Genomic DNA, 18166 nt, shown 5'->3' on the forward strand with positions numbered 1-18166 from the left:
CCTGCCCACTCCCCACCCCAGTGAATCAAGAAACCAGGCAGCAAGGCTCTGGGGGCTGCTTTTATGGGGATGACCTGACAGAGGGCATGGTCCGTACAAAACCGGGAACAATACATACATATATATATTATATACAGAGACGCGGTCCTCTGGACGGCTGGGCAGGGGTGGCCACTGGCCCAAGCAGCTGGAAGTGGCCCCGCCCACCCAGTTCCGCCCCCTCCATCTGCCGGGGTGAAGTGCGTGGGCCCAGGACTGAGACGGCCAGCTCCTTCAGGGGATGGGGGCACATCGGGGATAGGAAGGGGTGGGGACAAGAAATACTGATCGAAGTCATGGTCTATTTACAGGGGACAAGAAGCCAAAACGGATGGGATAGGTGCTGTTTTTAAAAAATGAACAAAAACCCAGTTAGGGCAAGGGCATGAAGTGGCAAAATGAGATGGATTTTGAAAGGGGAGGGGACCTGGGGGGGGGGGGTCTCACCTCCCTTGGTCCAAGCCCCAATTTGGGGTTAAAGTGGGGAAACAGAGTCGATTTCACTTAGAAGGCAGGCTGCCAGCAGGGCAGCCCTGGTCTCCAAAAAGATGAGTAGTAGTAAAATTTTGCCCTCCAGTCAAAACATCGGAAAAACAGTAGGGGGTGGGGGTGAGGCTGACTCCCTGCAATGTCAGTAGGCTTCCAGGCATTGCCCTGGGCTGGGCAGGCAGGGCGGCACAGGATAGGACCTGGCTCTCCAGGGAGAAATGTTCCCCTTGCCTAAGACCAGGGTCTCTGTAGCCAGACCCCCTAAGCTGACAGCCTTTCCTCCTGGGCATTCCCAGCCTTGACCAGGAAACCTGGACCCCAGAGAGGCCACATAACAGTTCCAAGAGGAGGTTATGGCTATTTGGCACCTGGGAGAGGGGAGGCACAAGGAGAAATTGAGGGCTGCTGCCCCAGGAAATGGGGAGCTGGGGACCAGGTGTCCTGAACTCTCCCTTTCTCCGACTCTCACTCCCCTTTTCCCGAAGGACACATGAGAAATTAGTGCAGGGCCAGGGCCAGGCCCAGCCTCCGGGCTCTGGGGTGGACTCTATCCCTCCCAGGACAGGGAACAGGGACGGGGGAGGTGTTGAGGCAATGCCCCCACCCCCCAAGCAGGAGGGTCAGAATGCAACAGAGACAGCACAATGATGGGGGAGAGGGAAGGGCCGAGAAGGTAGAATCTCAAGTCAAGAGGCCCAGGGGCTACCCAGGTGCCCCATGGGCAGGGAGCAGCCTCCAGTTGGCAGATGCTGGGAGAGCCCCAGCCCCGTTCCAGTCCAGAGACAAAAGCTGGAGTGTGTAAAGTCTGGCAGCTTGATGTGCAGGTGCTTGTGTCCATCGACCACCAGGCCAGCCCTTGGCAGCCCTCGGCCTCTGTGCCTCAGCCCCATGGGGCAGGAAAGAGGCCGCCCTTCCAGCCACCTCTGTCTGCCCAGGCCATCTTAAGGGGGCCTGTGATATGAGCCCTCTGGTCCCTGAAGCTGGGGGAGGTGGGGTGGAGGGGTGGGGGGGAGTCGGGGCACCTGTCCCCAGGCTGGTAGGGGGAGGGGTGGGGTGTTGAGGACAGGGGAGGGAGGACAATGGGAGGGGGTTAATTATTGTCCTGTCAAGGAATGATTCCCGTTAAGTAGAATTGGAATTCCTCAGTGTTTGCAAGTTTCCTTCCAGTTCTGAGATCTGGAAAACAAAGGAGGGTAGGGGGTCAGGTCTGGACACCAGGCATGATCCCAGCCCATTCCACCCCCCTGGTGAGGACATGGCATCCCCTCCCTCCAGGACCCATAGGGTAGGGGCTTCAGTGCTGCTCCCTCCATTGGGCCCTGCCCACAGGGCGCCCCGGGCCCACCTTGTCCAGGAGCTTGTCCATCTCCTCCTTTCTGGCCAACTCTGACTCCTCCAGAACCCGACGCTGTGCAGTCTCCTTTTTCAGGAACTCGATCTCCCTGGGCATAGGCAAGGGACAGATGGCAGGTAAGGGTGTGTGGTCTGGCTTCCATCCAGGATGACCGAAGTTCTCAGCTCTACCTGGGCAGCTCTGTCCTTCCCTGTTTTCAGGTTGGGAGGCCCCAGGTTTTCCCAAAGCCTCTGGGGGTCTGGCTCTGTGCTGGCTCTGATGCATGGTCATTCCGGGCCGGGTGTCCCACCATGGGGCCCTCCAACTTCTGTGCTCCTTGCCTCCCTACTCAGCTGGAGGGGTGGGGAGGGACTGCCCCCAAAAGCCTCTCAATGCTCCCTGGGCCCAGGCCGCCCAGCCCCCAGCCACGTACTTCTGCTGGTAGTCCTTGATGAGGCGCTTGGCCTTGCTATACTTGCGCTCCAGGGCCTGGTACTGCGCCTGAGTCTCCCGCAGGTGCTCGTCCACAGCCTGGCACAGGCTCTGGGCCTCGCCCCAGTAGCCTTCCAGTTTCTCCATGCGCTCCTTGTTCTCCTCCACACTCTGCTCCAACTGCGCCTTCTCCACCCGCCAGCGCCCCTTCTCCTGCTCCAGGCTTTGCAGCTGAGAGAGGAAGGCACGGCCCTGGGTTGGTGGGGGCCAGCAGGAGCCAAAGGATACCCCCATCCTAGCACTGGCGCCAGAGTCGCCAGGGGATTCCTACAGCTGTGAAGTCCATTGCACCCCAACTACTAACCCTCTTTGACTGAGCCTGAGAACTGAAACCCAGAGAGGAAAGCAGAGCTCGGCCTCAGAGCTCCCACCAGACTCCCTGTCACTGCACCCCACTCACAGGGAGGCTGGAGGCCTCAGTTAGTCGCTGATAATCTGACTTGGGGCAATGCAACTAATGTTCCAAGCCTCAGTTATCCCATCTGTCAAATGGGAGTGATATATGCCTCCCAAGTTCACAAAAGCTCCAGTGAGACAGTACATGCGAAGTAAAAGGGCAGATGAGGGTCACCATCACTCTCTGTCCCCTCTCTGCAGCCCCCGCCCTGCTCGCCAGTCTCTGCTCCTCCATCGCTCTCTGTCCCCTCTCTGCAGCCCCAGCCCTGCTCGCCAGTCTGCTCCTGGGGCTTCCTGAACAATCCTGGTTCCTCTCCCAGCTTCCAGGTGACCCCAGCGCAGACCTCCAGTCCCCCACAGCTCAGTTCTGGATCCTCTGTTCTCTCTAATACTCACTGCCCTGGGGCACTGGCCCATCTTCCACACCACCTGTGTGCACTCTGAGCCACAAATCTCAAGTCCCAGCCCAACCTTGCTCCCAACTCCCAGCTTTAGCTCCCAGCTCCTCCCAGGTACCATGCCCCAGACCAGACCCCCGCAGCTGCACAAACCTATGCCTTCTTTCCTGATTTGCTCTTTTTTTTTTTTTTTGAGACGGAGTCTTGCTCTGCCACCAAGGCTGGAGTGCAGTGGCCGGCTCTCAGCTCACTGCAAGCTCCGCCTCCCGGGTTCACGCCATTCTCCTGTCTCAGCCTCCCGAGTAGTTGGGACTACAGGCGCCCGCCTCGTCGCCCGGCTAGTTTTTTGTATTTTTTAGTAGAGACGGGGTTTCACCGTGTTAGCCAGGATGGTCTCGATCTCCTGACCTCGTGATCCGCCCGTCTCGGCCTCCCAAAGTGCTGGGATTACAGGCTTGAGCCACCGCGCCCGGCCCTGATTTGCTCTTTTAAAAGGTACCACAACCTCACAGACATGTTGGCACTCAGTCTCAGGCCCCTTCCAGTATTTGCTGCAAACATCCCTTGCTCTCTGTCCCCCAGTCACACAGGCCTTCCTGCAGATCCTCAGACTTGCCACAGGGCCTCTGCATGTGCTGTCCCCTCTGCCTGGAATGTCCCCCATCTACCCTCCTGCTTGCCTAATTCTTTCCCTCTATCTCACCCTTTGGCTCTCTACTCAGTGTGTCACTTCTCCAGAGAAGCCCCCACAACTCCCTGCAACAGCATAGCCCTACCCCTACCTCCACCTGAATCAGGTTCCTCCTGCTTTAGCAGCTCAGGAAGCCTGTTCTCTCCTACAGAGCCCCATGCCAGTGTGTGACAACACAGTCACTGGTTTGCAGATGCACAAAAAAATGGTCAGCTCTGGCTTTGCCCATCATGGTGATGGGAACAGTACCGGACATCTATAAGGTACCCAGAGGATGTCTGTAAGTGGAACGCACAAACAGACCTTTGGCGTGTCCCTCCCCTTCATACTCTGCATACACCCCAGGAACACAGCCTGTCACTCTGACCCTGGAAATGCAGTGCTCACCCACCCTTCCTTTCCAGACCCTCTGCCTATACTCTGAGCAGTCCTGGCCTACCCCTACTGGGACACTGTCTGGGCCCCTCACCAGTTTGCCTGCCTCCCAGCACTGTCCACTTTCATGCCCTCCCACTTTGTAGGCAGTGGCTTTCCAAAAAATCCCAATGGCCACATACTCCATGCTATCTATAGGACCAAGGCCAGAGTCCTTAGAGGGGAGGCAGGACACTGCAAGCCAGAGCCTACCCTGGCAGTCCAGCCCTGCCTCCACCTCTCCCCGACAGGCATGCTGCCACCTCCTGGCTGGCCTCCCCCAAAGCCAGCCTCCATGCTCCACAGAGCTCCTCTCCCTGCCAGGAATGCCCCTGCTTCTGCCCCAGCCATCCAAACCCCGCCCTCCTCTCCTGCATACCCCCATGTGGGAGGATACGCACACTCCCATGTCTGCAAGACCCCTATAGATCTGTCCCTCCCCACCACGGCAGAAGCCCCATAGGTACTGGGACTCCTATAGTCTAGGTCCCAGCAGGGACCCCATACAGATTTTTAATATAAAATCTGTATATCCACATGCCTGTGAGGGTGCTGGCACCTGACATGCTTGTGTAAGCATCTGTGCAAGCTACACGTGTGTGTGTGTCATGTGTCTCCATCTGGTGTCAGCTTTGGCACCTCTGTGTTGCCTGCCCAGGTGAGAATGTGCATGCCCTGTCACCCTCTTCCTTTACCAGGTGGTCTGAGTGATGGCCATGCCTGTGTGTTTCAAAGCAGATGGGTGCAGAGTGGGTTTGCGTATCCAGGCTGATAGCCCCGAGTGTAATGTCACATGAAGTACAGGTCCACTGTATCTGTGACCGTGTCTGTGTGGAGTGGGTGTCTCTATGTGTCTGGGTGTCTGGGTGAGGGGGTCTGTGGGTACTATGTGCCTGGGGCCAGGCTGCTATGTGTCAGTGTGTGTATTTCCAGTAATGGTATTTATCAATGGACTTATATATAGCAGACATACATGGGACAGCACAAACATAGAGACACCTAGAGTGAAACTTAACACGCTTCGGTATCACAGCTAATATACTGGCTTTTTTTTCTTTTGAGACAGGGTCTCATTCTGTTACCCAGGCTGGAGTGGAGTGCAGTGGCACAATCACGGCTCACTGCAGCCTCGACCTACCCTGGCCCAAGTGATCGTCCCACCTCAGCCACCTGAGTAGCTGGGATCACCGATGTGCGCTACCACACCTGGCTAATTTTTGTATTGTTTGTAGAGATAGATTTTTGCCACGTTGTCCAGGCTGGTCTCTAAATCCTGGCCCAAGCAGTCTGCCTTGGCTTCCCAAAGTGCTGAGATTACAGGCATGAGCCACTGCACCTAGCCTACTTTGACATTTCATTGAGCACCTATTATGTCAGACATTGTGCGAAAGACTTGACATACACACACACACACACACACACACACACACACACACACACACACATATATATATATTTTTGAGATGGAGTCTCACTCTGTGGCCCAAGCTGGAGTGCAGTGGCGCAATCTCGGCTCACTGCAAGCTCCGCCTCCCAGGTTCACGCCATTCTCCCACCTCAGCCTCCCTAGTAGCTGGGACTACAGGCGCCTGCCACAACGCCTGGCTAATTTTTTTGTATTTTTAATACAGACGGGGTTTCACTGTGTTAGCCAGGATGGTCTCCATCTCCTGACCTCGTGATCCGCCCGCCTCGGCCTCCCAAAGTGCTGGGATTACAGGTGTGAGCCACCGCACCCGGCCAACTTGACATATATTATCTCATTTAATCCTACAACGACCCGGTAGTGTTGGTGCTATTATGACTCCATTTTATGGATGAGGAGGCTTGCACTTGTGCTTCACTTGCACAGAGAAGCAAGTGATACTGGAGCAGATGGATCCAGAGCTTGAACTTTTAATATATCCTTTTGCTTTAGAGCAGCCTGTTCTGTGGGTGCCTGTGCCTAAGTGTCAGCATGTGCAGGTGTGAGGTTAGGGGGACCCTGCTCCTCAACACACGCATGCACGCACGCAAACACACACGCATACACACCCTCACCTTTCTTTTCAGCTGCTGTATCTCTGCCTCAGTGACTGCGTGCTTGATCTGGAGCTGTTGGGCAGAGGGGTAGGCACTCAGCTCTGACGGGGTAGGGTAGGCAGTGCTGAGGGCAGGAGACCTGCCTGCCTTTCCCTCCACCACTCCAGGGAGCCCCTCCTCCCACCTCCTTGAACTTGTGCACCAGCTTCTCGGGCTCCATGTCCACAGGGGACAGTGCATCCTCGTTCTCCGCTAACTCAAACACCTCGATGGCCATCTCACCACCCGGGAACGTGGGGCTCAGCTCCTCATCCTCATCAGTGGCGTACTCTCCCGTCTGCAAAGGGAGACCAGAGACTGTGGGCCCTCCCCACCCAGCTGCCCTCAGCCCTGATGACCAGGGCTGGGACTAGTCTGCCCATGCCAGACAGACAGCTACCCAGGAATGTGGTTCGTGCCTCCCGCTTCAGCCTGAGGCTGGACCAGAGACGCAGTTTATGTCTTCCCCCAACAGCCTAACATTCCCCTGATGACAGAGGGAGTCAGTTCCCCATCAGCCTGGGTCTCTGAAGAAACAGCCTATACTGTCTTTCCCCTTCTGGATCTATCTCCCTTTCAGATTAGGTCCCCCAAGGCCAGGGGCTATACTCTCCCCTCAGACTTGGGGCTCTATGAGAGGGCTGTGTATTCCTTGTCCAAACTCTGAAGACAAAGAGTGTGACTGGAGGACAGGGAATGGCACTGTGGGCTTTTTACCAGGGCAGGGGAAGCAGTAGAGGCAGATGACTGTAACGCTTCATCTAGCCACCAGGGGGCGACCACGCGGCCAGTCAGGCAGGGACTCCCTACCTCCTCGTCATCCTCCCCATACTGGGCGTATCTCTGCTCCATCATCTCCCGCTGCCATCGCTCCTGTTCCAAAGTCTGCTGAATTAGCTGGGCCACTTCGCTCTGCTCTCCCGGCCGCTCCCGGCCAATCATAAACCTGCAGGGGCACCAGCATCATCCGCTGCCTCTGTCCTCAGCCAGGTAATGCCACCATCCTCCCTGCTGATGCTTCCCTCTCCAAGCTCAGGCCCTCCCAGGGGAGGAGAGATGAGAGGGCTGAGTCCGAAGGCTGCAGTGTTAATAATGAATGGGGGAATGGGGGCCCTTATCAGGTTTCCTTCCCAAGGGAGGCAGGAAGGCCCATTCACCCCTCTGGCCAGTATTGCAGGAGAGAGACTGTCAGCCAACCTCTAGGCTGGGCTGCAGGGTACATGCACTCAGGAGGCTCTTCCCCTGCCACTGAGGCAGGGAAAGGTGAAGATGACCCTCCCGGCTGGGATGGGCTGCGGAGGTGTTTCTTGGGTATGCTCCAAGCCCCTGAGCTTCAGGAAGGGGCGGGATGATGGCAACTGGAGATTAGGATGGAGAGGAAATAGTGGAACTTCCAGGCACCAGCCCCTCCTCCCGGTGGCCACCCACATCCTGTTTCTCTCCACCACCCTTTCCTGGGGGTAGTGCCCCTCTTGCAGGGGGGCAGGGAGTGATCCCTGAATGTTAAGCCAGAGGTAGAGTGGACACAGGGGGCTTCTGATCCAGTCCCCTTGGTTATAGGCCTGGGGAGGAATCTTCCCAGGATGACACGGGGCTGGTCGGGGGGAAAGATGAAGTCTAATGAGGGGATCCCAGTGTGGTTAGCATTCACCCTGGATGTCCTAGTTCTTCAATCAGTGAGTCGGGGACAGGCAGGGGGAAGGAAAATAAGCCCCAGAGGACAGTTTGGAGGGGTGGTGGACAGTGGGCCAGGAAGGCTGAGTACTGGTGGCCAGCAGTGGCCAGGGAGCTGGGATGAGAAGGCAGGTATGAGGCAAGGGACTCCAGGCACAGCAACTCCTGCAGCCAAGGAGTCAGCAGAACCTCTGTGAGCTGGAACACCAGAACCTTAACTGGCTGTAGGCAGGTGAGCAGAGTGCCTGGACGAGGACCTCCTGCCCACTCCCACGCCCCACCCCTCTGGGCTCTCACCGCACTCGGCCCTTGGTGTTCCGGAGCACGGACGCCGCGAAGCTCTGGGTCACTCCCACCAGACTTGTTCCATCCACCTCCACCAGGAGATCGTTCACCTGGATCCTAGGGGAGTGACATTGGTTAAGGGGTCACAGGGGAACTGTGGAGTGAGGGTAGAGGTAGCCTCCTCCCATCAGAAACTCCAGGCTCCCCAGCCCGAGTACATAGTGAGAACTCATCTCTACAAACAATGAAAAAAAAATGAGCTGGGTGTGGTGGCATGTGCCTGTAGTCCCAGTTACTTGGGAGGATGAGGGGGGAGGATCACTTGAGGCAGGGAGATCAAGGCTGCAGTGAGCTGTGCTCACGCCACTGCACTCCAGCCTGGGCAACAGAGTAAGACCCTGCCTCAAAAACAAAACAAAACAAAACAAAAAAAAACAAGAAAAGAAAACAATAACAAAAAACCTCACAGGGACTTTGTCCCCACAGGGACCTAGTACTTTGTCTACTTGCATAACATTCACGAGGCCAGAGGATTCAGTGTCAGCCAGGCCCACCTGTGTGGGCAGTGAGAGCCAGGCAAGCAAAGCAGACACAGGCGTCCAGGACCAGAAGAGGCGGCAGGCACACTTCCTGTGACAATCACACTCTTGTCCCCTCCTCCATCATACTTGACTGAGCGGTATGACATTCTCAGAGTTCATCTCTGCCATGCACACTGGCCAGGGGCCCCATGGCACACAAGTGACATGCCTACCTCTTACGTGTACATCTCTGCACGGAATTGAGTGCACGGATGTCCTCCCAAGTCCCCAAGACTGAATGGCACTGTCTCAAGTTCACACACTGTCCCACACACACCTGATACAGGTGCACCTCCTGACACACTCCAGTTGTGTCCCCTGAAGCCCGTGTTCTCCACACAAGGGGAGGTTCAGTCCCGCCTGCCGAGGGAGATGGAGGGGGCCTCTCAGGCACCTCCCTCCTCCACTCCACCTCCCTGGGAGCTCCAGGCCTTCTCTCAGACTCCCACACGGAAATGGAGGAAATGGCCTATTGTCAAGAGCTCACCCCAACACATGCCACTCCCAGGTGGGCATGAGTGAGTGGCCACGGCCACCATGCACACTCACTCCTTAGACAACCCACAGGCAACAATGGGAAAAGGCTGCGGAAGTTCACACTGGGAGGGGAAGGGGTAAATGAAAGGGCATCCTGTTCCCTGCCCCTCTCCCTGCCACAACAGGTAGAAGCCCCTTGACAGGGCAGCCCCATCTCTAGCAACAAGATCCCAAAGTCACCCAGCTGCACAAGGATACCTGCTCACCTTTGCCACATGGAGGGGGTCTGGGTTTGAGGTACCACCACAAGGGATCCCCAGTGTCAACCTCTAACTTACAGCCACCTGGGGGATGCTCTACAGCTCTTCCTACTGCCACTCCCCACACTCCTGCAATACAAAGCTAACACAGGGGTCCCTGGCTGGTACACAGCTCCAGGATGCCCTCCCTGAACCTTCTGTCCCACAGAACTCACCCCTGCAACCACGGATGCTTGATAAAGGCATGCACACTCACAAGCGCAAAGATAGCCAGTCTCCAGAGCCACCGCCACCAAGGTGTCTAGTCACAGCCTCCTGGCCCCTGCTGCTCTCTATGCCCCAGCCACACCTGCCTGCTCGTGGCTCCACTGCCTGGAACCTCTGCACTCACTCCCTTAGCACAGCTAACTCCTGCTCAGCCTTAGCTCTCCGCTCCAGCACTGCTTCCTCCAGGAAGCCTTCCCTGATACCCAGAGAGGTTAAGCTCTCCTATTGTATGCCTTCACAGCACCCTGCATTTCCCTCCATTTCACCACTTTTTGTGTGTCTACTTGTTCAATGTCTACCTCATACTACACTGCACACTTCTCAAGAGCCCGGCCCTCACCACTGACTCCCCAGGGCCCAGGACCAGCCCAACATTGTCAGAGAGTCAATATTTGTTAAGCGAAAAAAAGAAAAAAAAAAAGCTCAAATACACTCCAGGCACACAGGTTCCATGCCTGTCTTCTCCCTACCAGGGCCCAAACCATACTCCAGACCAGGATGCACAACATATGCCTACAGCCACCATGGTCACCAGCCCCTCCTGGAGAACGCACGCTCCCTGAGGGCATGAGGGCTGACCGTGCTCACTGTTGTATTTCTGGGGCCTGGAACAGCACCTGGCAGGGCAGTGCTCCCCGAACATCTCAGCTGCACACACAGCACAGAAGTCTCCCAGAGAATGCCCACCCCACCCCCAGCTCAGTGGCTCACCCCACCAAGGATGGCCAGTCGGGGAGCGAAAAAGGGTTGGGCAAGACTGGGGAGGATTGGTACCTGCCGTCCCGATGGGCCGCACCACCCTCCGTCACGGTCTTGACGAAGATACCCAGCTTCTCCAGGCCCATGTCCGCCCCAGCACCCATGCCAATGATGCTGATGCCCAGGCCCTCGGAGTCTGTGGAACAGAGAGTGGTGAGATGACAGGGCTTGTAGGGGACATACAAGACTCTCCACCCTGAATTCCAGGGCACAGACCCCCATCAGGAAGCAGTCCCTATTAGGGGATGTCCCACAACTGAAGAAGGGGTATGGTTCTGTCCACCTTCTTTGCCAAGCCAACTAGGAGAGCTCCTGAGCCACTCCCTGCCCTTTGTCCCTTCCAAAGAACCAATGGGTAGAAGAGTGTGCCAAAGGTGGCACAGGCAGGTAAGACTGTTGTATATGCACACCAGGGCGCGTGGCTGGGATGCGGGTGGCCAGGATGGGACTCAGCCCTAAGCCTTTGGTCTCCTCCCTCTTAACCAGTCTCATCTGTACTCACAGCTTCAAGGACCAAAGACCTCCAGATTTTCTCTCCCCTGAGGTCCATTCCCCTATCCACACCTGCCCCTGCCTGACTCATGGGCCTCTGACGTCCAAACTAATGACCTTCCCCCACAAACACTCCCTCATGGGGGATGCCACCACCACCTGCCACCTGCCAGACCTGGAAGGCACCTGGATTCCTCCCTCCCACTCACAGCCTCCACCTGAGCCAAATGACCCCCAGATCCTGTGGATTCTCCCCCGGAGATCTTTCCAGTCCACCCACACCCGTTCTGCCACTGTGTCCATGCCACAGTGGCCTTTCTCCATCCACTTGTGATCCCCTCCCTACATCACAGCCTGGCATGGTCTTTCTAAGACCTTTCCTGTGCCTCGAAATGGCTCCCAATCCATTTTAGCAACAAGACCATGTGGTCTGCAAGGCCTCATTTGCATGCCCTTCTTGCCCTCCCTGTGAAAATGCAGCCAAGCCCCTTTCCTGCCTACTCCCCTAATTCCTCCTCACCAGAGTGCAACTCAAGACTCACTTCCCCGGGGAGTACCCCCAAGCACAGTCTGGTTAGGTCACCTGTTAAACGCTTTTACAGCAGCCCCTCCTTACCTTCCCTAGCCCCTATTCCAGGGCCTAAGGGTGAAATTAGACGTGACTGTGCCTTCCATGTCTGCCTCCCCCATCCATCTCCCCAAGAGCCCATCACTGTGTCCCCAACACAGAGCCCAGGACCTAGCACACAATACAACACCCTACAGAGACCTGTTAACGGAATGTGCAAATGTGGTTCCATGACTGGAGTGGTGGGGGTGTGGCTTGGCCTGGGTCTGAGTCCCTGTTGGCTCTGGGTGCCCACAAGGGAGAAGCAGGGAACGTCACCAAGGGCCCGAGTCAGAGGGAGAGGCCCAGCAAGCCTGTGGGAGCCCCTGAGGGCACAGGGCAGGAGCTGGCGCCAGAGATGAGACCCGGGTCAATCCCAGCTGTGCCCAAGTGGCCTGGCCTCCTGGCCTCTCACCCTTTTCCAGCTCCACAGGGAACAGCTCCAACCTTTCCACCCGCTTCTCCAGCTCATACTCAGCAGAGGCCGCCATGGGATCCACATCCTCGTTGCGACGATCATAGTCCTCGTTGGAGTAGGTGCTGAACACCTGGGGAGGGAGGCAGCTGGTCAGAGAGGCCGGCAGGGGGACAAGGGCAGAACTGGCATGAGGAGGCCAAGGAGGCAGGCCGAGTTACCCACCCCATGCCTCCCCATGACAGCCCTGAGATAAGGCCTCGCCCAGCCCCAAGAGACCCCAGCTCTGAGCAAAACAAAGGCCCTTATAGTTCTGGAGCCCAGGTTCAAGACAGAAAGGGACCCAGCCTTGGTTGACCCGCACTGCTATTCTCTCTGCAGCTCCAACCAGCGTGAGCATGATCTGCCATAGGCACAGAAGGGGAATCCTGGAGAAACGTCCAACTCAGGAACCCAGACACCCAGATAGAGAGAAAGTGAGAGATAGGACCTAGAGAGCCAGACAGGCGAGAGGGGACACAAAGACAGACACAGAGAGGAAGGAACAGGCTGAGCAGAAGAGGGGAAGAGGAGGAGGGGAGAGAGGATAGAGAAGATGCTGGAGGATGCCAGATGGGGAGAGAGGGGGGAGCGGGTGTGAGACAGCAGAGGGGGAGGGGAGCAGGAGGGGTGGAAGGGGAGAGGTACCCAGGACTGGCTCTGAGTTGCCACTCAGGTGGATGTTGGAGCAGGGGAGGGAAGCAGGAAAGACCACCTCTATCCCTGTGGAGAAAAGGCAGGCCCTCCACCCCCTGGAGCCCCTCAGGTGGCAGGAGCAGCGGAAAAAGCTGGGCCCTGTGGCCTGGCCTGCACACCCAGGCTGCTCTCCCTCCACAACTGCAGCTCTGAGTTACACCCCCTGTCCCCCATGTGCTAGGGGGCCCAGGAGACTGAGGAGGGGACGGCCTCTGACACTACCCACAGTGAACCCAGGTGCCATGGGGCTCCAAGGCCAGCCCTGCCTTGGCATCTCCTGTACCCCTCTGTTGTCTCTCTCCCGTGTCTCTCAGCAAAAAGGGGAATTCCTCGGCTCTGACCCTCTCGGAAGGACAGAGAAGGTGGGGCTGGGCTCTGTGGGAATGTCTAATTCTGGGCCCAGGCAGGGGTGCCCCCAGTGGGAGGTTAATGAGCACCATTTGGGGTACCATGACATGCTCAAGCTTCATCGCCTGCAGTGACAGGTTGGCACCACTTGGAGCCAGGCGGGGGCGGGGAGGGATGGGGAGCAGCACTATCAGATGGCTGAGTCTCAGCCCCGAGGAGTCAAACTAGGACCCCATCTCTCCCAAGGGCCCTTGGCAGGGCCCCGTCTCCTCCAGGAGCAGACCTTGTGGGCACCCTGGCAGGCAGCAGCACTCTTGTGTCCCAGCCTTTGTCTGGGCTTGCTCTGTGTCATCCCCACCCCCTACCAGAGAGGCTCACTGCCACATTGGGAGAGGGAGGGGGTGCTCATAGGACTAGAAGGCTTAGGTGGGAGGGACCCCTCTGGTCCCTCAGCTCAATTTCACAGCATCAGAGAAACTCCGGCTCCAGCCCTTAAAACTCATCTTCCATTGCACCCCTTGAACAAACAGGCTGCCCACCTTGCACATAGTCCAGGGTACCAGGCCCACTGCCCAAGGTCACATGGGTTAAACTGTGGCCAGGCAGCATGAGACACACCCAGCTGGGCCAGGTGGGTGGGTCACCGGTGACTTTGTTTCCACCGCACACATGCCCCAGGCTCTGGGACAGGGCTGGTGTGAGCTTGGACTCAGCAGTGGGATTTGGCCCACTTTGCATCGGAGTCCCCAGACTCTCACCCTCTGCTCTAGGAGGCAGGGTCCCTTCATCCTTCAGTCTCTGTAGTCTCCTGGGTCAACCAACCCCTCCCTGACACACATGGTCACACATACCCACTGTGACCTCCAAAACACACCCTCACAGCCTGTCCTGGGCTGCACCCTGCCCTCTTCTCTCAGCCTATCAAATCCTGTTCCCTTTCTGGTTCTGCCCTCGCTGCAGGAATCCCAGGCCTGGGCTCAGAGGCCCCAGACCACCTCCTACCCCTCCTCGGGTTGCCCACCATGATATGCCAGTCCAGCAGAGAGCCCTACGTGAAGTCTCACCTCCCCCAGGCCAATCTGGAATTAGATTCTCTGCCCTCAGCAGAGGCCTCCACCTCCAGAAGGGGAACATCTGGGTCATCCATGGGGCCTGGGACCCTGGACTTGGCATCAAGGCAGGGGCAGGAAGAAGAAAAAGTGGGGCCCCTGTGCCAGGGTGGGGAGGAGGAAATCCCCAGTGAGGCTGAAAGCCAGCCATATCGGGCCCGCCACACACCCTGGCTCTCACACAGGGCGGGCCAGCTCCAGAGTCACCAGGGAGCTGGGAAGCACTGCTCCAAATCATGTGCTATTTTTTACCAAAAAATCAGGGTAAGGCGTCAAATATAGACAGTCAGAGGCCCAGACCACACTCCATCTCCGAGGGCATCCGGCTGCTCGCAGAATTAGTGGGGGTGGGGTGGGGGGATCCAGACTCTGCTTTAGAGTCCCAAGAAACAGTACAGTCCCCCATTCCCTTTAGAACCCCACTGCCTTCAGGAGGGGAAAGGGGTTGGGAAAGCACCCCCCAGGACCCAGCCTAGGGGAAGGACTGGCCTGGGAGGGGAAGAGCAGCCACTCACTTTTAACCTTTCAGGACTCTTGCTGGGGTGGGAGGTGGGAGAGAGGCAGAGAGAGGCTAATATTCTGGTCGAGTGAGAGGAAAGTTGGGCAGCTTCAGAGTCTAGGAGTAGTTATGGAAACGGCAAACAAACAGATGGTGGTTTGGCTAGGGAAAGGTAAAGGCCCGGCAGGGTCCAGGCCAAGGAGAGTCCAGCGACCTGGACACTTCCATGGGGCAGACCTGGGGCCGGGTGCAGCTGAGCCTCGGGCGGTGAGAAAGAACCCTGCAGGCTGAATGTGCCAGCCAAGCGTGGACGGTGGTGGGAAGTGGGGGGAGGGGTGGCCTGGGGTTTTTTATTCCCCCAGGGGATGTCCCCTCCCCATCAGCTCTGTTCTGAGGACCTCAAAGCTCTGGCATAACCCACAAACCAACCACCAATAGTGGCGGTGGGGATGAGACCCCCAAAGGGGCAGCTCCCATCCCTCTTTCAGGGCTCCTAGAGAATGTGGCAAGAACACTTGGGGCCTGCCAAGGCCTTGGGAGTCTGTCCTATTGAGCAGCCAAGAGCAAAGGCATGCCCATTACTGCCAGGCACCCAGGGGGATCCCAGCCCCAGCCCCTCCCCTCCATGCCTGCAGAAGGCCTCTCCCCATCAAGGACCACACAAAGTGCCCCTCCCTGTGCAACCAGGACCGGGCAGCTGGCCTGCAGGGACCCCCAGGGAACACGGCGCCAGCCAGTCACATGGCCACAGACCAGCTCACCCTCACGATCTGCTTCCTTCTTTCACTTCTGCAAAGTTGGGGTGGGGGTACAAACAGAATGGAGGAAGGGCTGCCATCCCCTGCAGCTTCGTTTTGAGAAGTTCCTGGCTTTCCCCTTTCTCACCCCATCCAGCTCCCATAGAGGAGGAAAGCACCCCAGCCCCCTCTCTACCCAGTGAAGGGCAAATGTCTCTTCTGAGGACACACACACTCCTTCACGCTACCCAAGCCCCAGCCTCTGGCAGCCTCCGGAGTAAGGAATGTCTGGGAGAGGAAGGCAAAGCAGGTGTCCCAGGACCTGCGTGGGGCAGGGCGGGTTCCGCGGAGTGGCGGGGCGGGGTGGGGCAGCAGGCGGAGGAACCTGAGGGCAGGTCGGGGCAGGCCACCCCCCTCGCACACCTGAAAATCCCTCTCTGACAAACAGCTGGAACTCCCCCACGCCCCCCTGAGGGTGGGAACTTCTGGGAAGGGGGCTGGGTGGCAGGGGCTGACTCAGCCTGCCAAACCCGGCTGGCTGGCGAGCCGGGGGCGGCCGCGTGCACGTGGCAGGGGCGGCGCGGGGGCGGGGAGGGGGGGCTCACTTACTTGGATGGGCGCCGTGCTGAAATGGATCTTCCGGCTCGGGGCTGGGTCCTCCTCCTCCGACAGCCCCGGGATCTCCACGCACCCCGACTCGGGCTCGTAGGGGGGCTCCCCATCCTCCTCGTCTTCTTCGTCGTCCTCCTCTAGGGCACTGCCCCCAGAGTCCTCCCCGAGCCCACTGTAGGCGCTCACGTCCACCAAGTCCGCCTCCGAGAAGTCCTCCTTCTTGGATTCATCTACTTCCTCAGGGGCCACGTCCGGGGCCCGGCCATTGCCCACCCCCCTCTCTGGCGGCGCTGCCGCCGCCGCCTCCTTCTCCGGGGCCGCTTGGGCCTTTGGCTCCTCGGGCGCGGGGCTGGCTGCGGTTGCCGCGGTGCTGCCATTCTCCAGGGCCGCGTGGACCGTAACTTCGGCCTGGATCACCTCCCCGGGGGCCGACTCGGCCTCCGACTCCCCGCTCTCCTCCACCTCCACTGGCTTAATCTTGCGCACCTCCCGGGGCTTGGGGGGCGGCCGGGCAGGGGCCACTCGGTGCTGCGGGGGCTGCTGCCCTCCGGGGCAGCGCTCTTTCTCCGCCGGAGCATCCCCCGACGGGGCGGGCGGCGGCGGCGGCGGTGGCTGGAACACCCGGGACCGCTTGCTGACCAGCTTCGAGTTGACCTGGGGAGCCCCTGCGGCCCTGGGGAGCCCGGGCCCGCGGTGGAGGCCGGTCCTCGAGTCGGCCTTCTCGAAGACGGCGCTGAGCTGGCTGACCGTCGGTGACACGGCATCAGCGTCCAGCTTGTCCAGCGCCTCAGTGCTGCCGTTGAAGCGCACCACGACGTCCAGCTTCCGGTCCTGCAGGCCGGCGCGCTCCTGCCTCAGCAGCCGCCGCGCCGCGGCCTCCTTGTCGCCGCCTGCGGCCGCCGGGGCGCTCCGTTCGAACAGCTTCCGCGTCTCCTGCAGCCGGGACGGCGGGTGCGGCGGCGGCGCAGGCTGCGCGGAGGGCGCGGGCTTGGAGTCGAAGCGGCTCACGCGCTCCGACACGCTGGTGCCCAGCTTCAGCAGGGCGCTGTGGTCCACGTTCTCGTTCAGGCTGCTGGCCCGCGGCAGCGACAGGCGCACGCCGCGGTCGGACGCCCGCGGGGCCTCGGCCAGGCCCGCGCCGCCGCCCGCCTCGCCCGAGGGCCCCGCCGTCGTGCCCATCTGCAGGAACATACTTTTGATGCGGTGGACGTTGGAGCCATATTTCTTGTGGTGGGCCCCCTTGGGTGCCTCGTCGGGCCCGGGCGCGTCGGGCGGCTTCAGCGCCTGGATGCCCGCCTCGTAGGCGCTGCGGTGCGGGGAGGCGCTCCGGAGGGGACCCCCGGGCCCCCGTGGCTCTGTCTTCATCATGGTGGGGGGAGCCGGGTTCGCATCCCCTTGCTCCCCGCTCCCCCCCTTCAACAGGCGGCTGGCCAAGTCGGGACCACCGCCCCCTCCCCCCGATAAAAGAAACCCCAGAAGGCCTTTTTTAGGGTCCCCCCAAAACCGCTGCCAAAAACAGTTAATCCCGCTTTTTTAAAAAAATGAAAAAAAAAATCTCCAAGCGCCCTGTGTGTGGGTCGCCTCCCCCAGTCAAGCTGCCGAAGACAGCCAGCCCCGCTTCAAAAGCCCGAGCGGCCTGGTACGGTCGCCCCCACCCAAATTAGCAAAGCGGCGTCTGGGGCCGGTGGGAACGCGCGCCCTGCCCGCGAAGCAGCCGCGGCGTCGCCGGCTCACATCGTCCGAGGCGGTGTCAGTGGGGCTGGCAGCCCGGGCGTCCCCTAGTCCGGCCGGAGGCCTCGGCTCTCGGGGGGCCCGGCACCCCAGCGCCCATGGCTGCTCTGCCGGCCCGGGCCGCTCAGCCGCCGCGCCTCCCTCCCTCCCTCCCTCCCCCCCGTGCCCCGAGCCTCGGTCTTTCTCTGGCTCTGCCCGAGCGGCGGCTGCCGGAGACCGAGCGGCTGCCCTTCTCGCCGCCGCCGCTGGGGGACTGGCACCTCTG

The 18166-nt window shown here is 59.3% G+C and overlaps 1 protein-coding gene across 1 annotated transcript; it reads right to left on the minus strand.

Annotated features, from left to right (window-relative positions):
* Nucleotides 1–47: 47 nt before the first annotated feature.
* PPP1R9B (protein phosphatase 1 regulatory subunit 9B) lies at nucleotides 48–17695 on the minus strand. The gene is made up of 10 exons (XM_030923746.1): nucleotides 16168–17695; nucleotides 12131–12263; nucleotides 10632–10752; nucleotides 8285–8389; nucleotides 7124–7259; nucleotides 6459–6611; nucleotides 6293–6346; nucleotides 2295–2524; nucleotides 1874–1970; nucleotides 48–1704 (listed from the first exon to the last, which is right to left on the minus strand). Exons 1-10 carry the CDS (start codon nucleotides 17536–17538, stop codon nucleotides 1651–1653), a joined length of 2454 nt encoding a protein of 817 aa, XP_030779606.1. The 5' UTR covers nucleotides 17539–17695; the 3' UTR covers nucleotides 48–1650.
* Nucleotides 17696–18166: the final 471 nt, after the last annotated feature.

The sequence above is a fragment of the Rhinopithecus roxellana genome, chromosome 19 (genome assembly GCF_007565055.1).
Source record: "Rhinopithecus roxellana isolate Shanxi Qingling chromosome 19, ASM756505v1, whole genome shotgun sequence".
NCBI lineage: Eukaryota > Metazoa > Chordata > Mammalia > Primates > Cercopithecidae > Rhinopithecus > Rhinopithecus roxellana.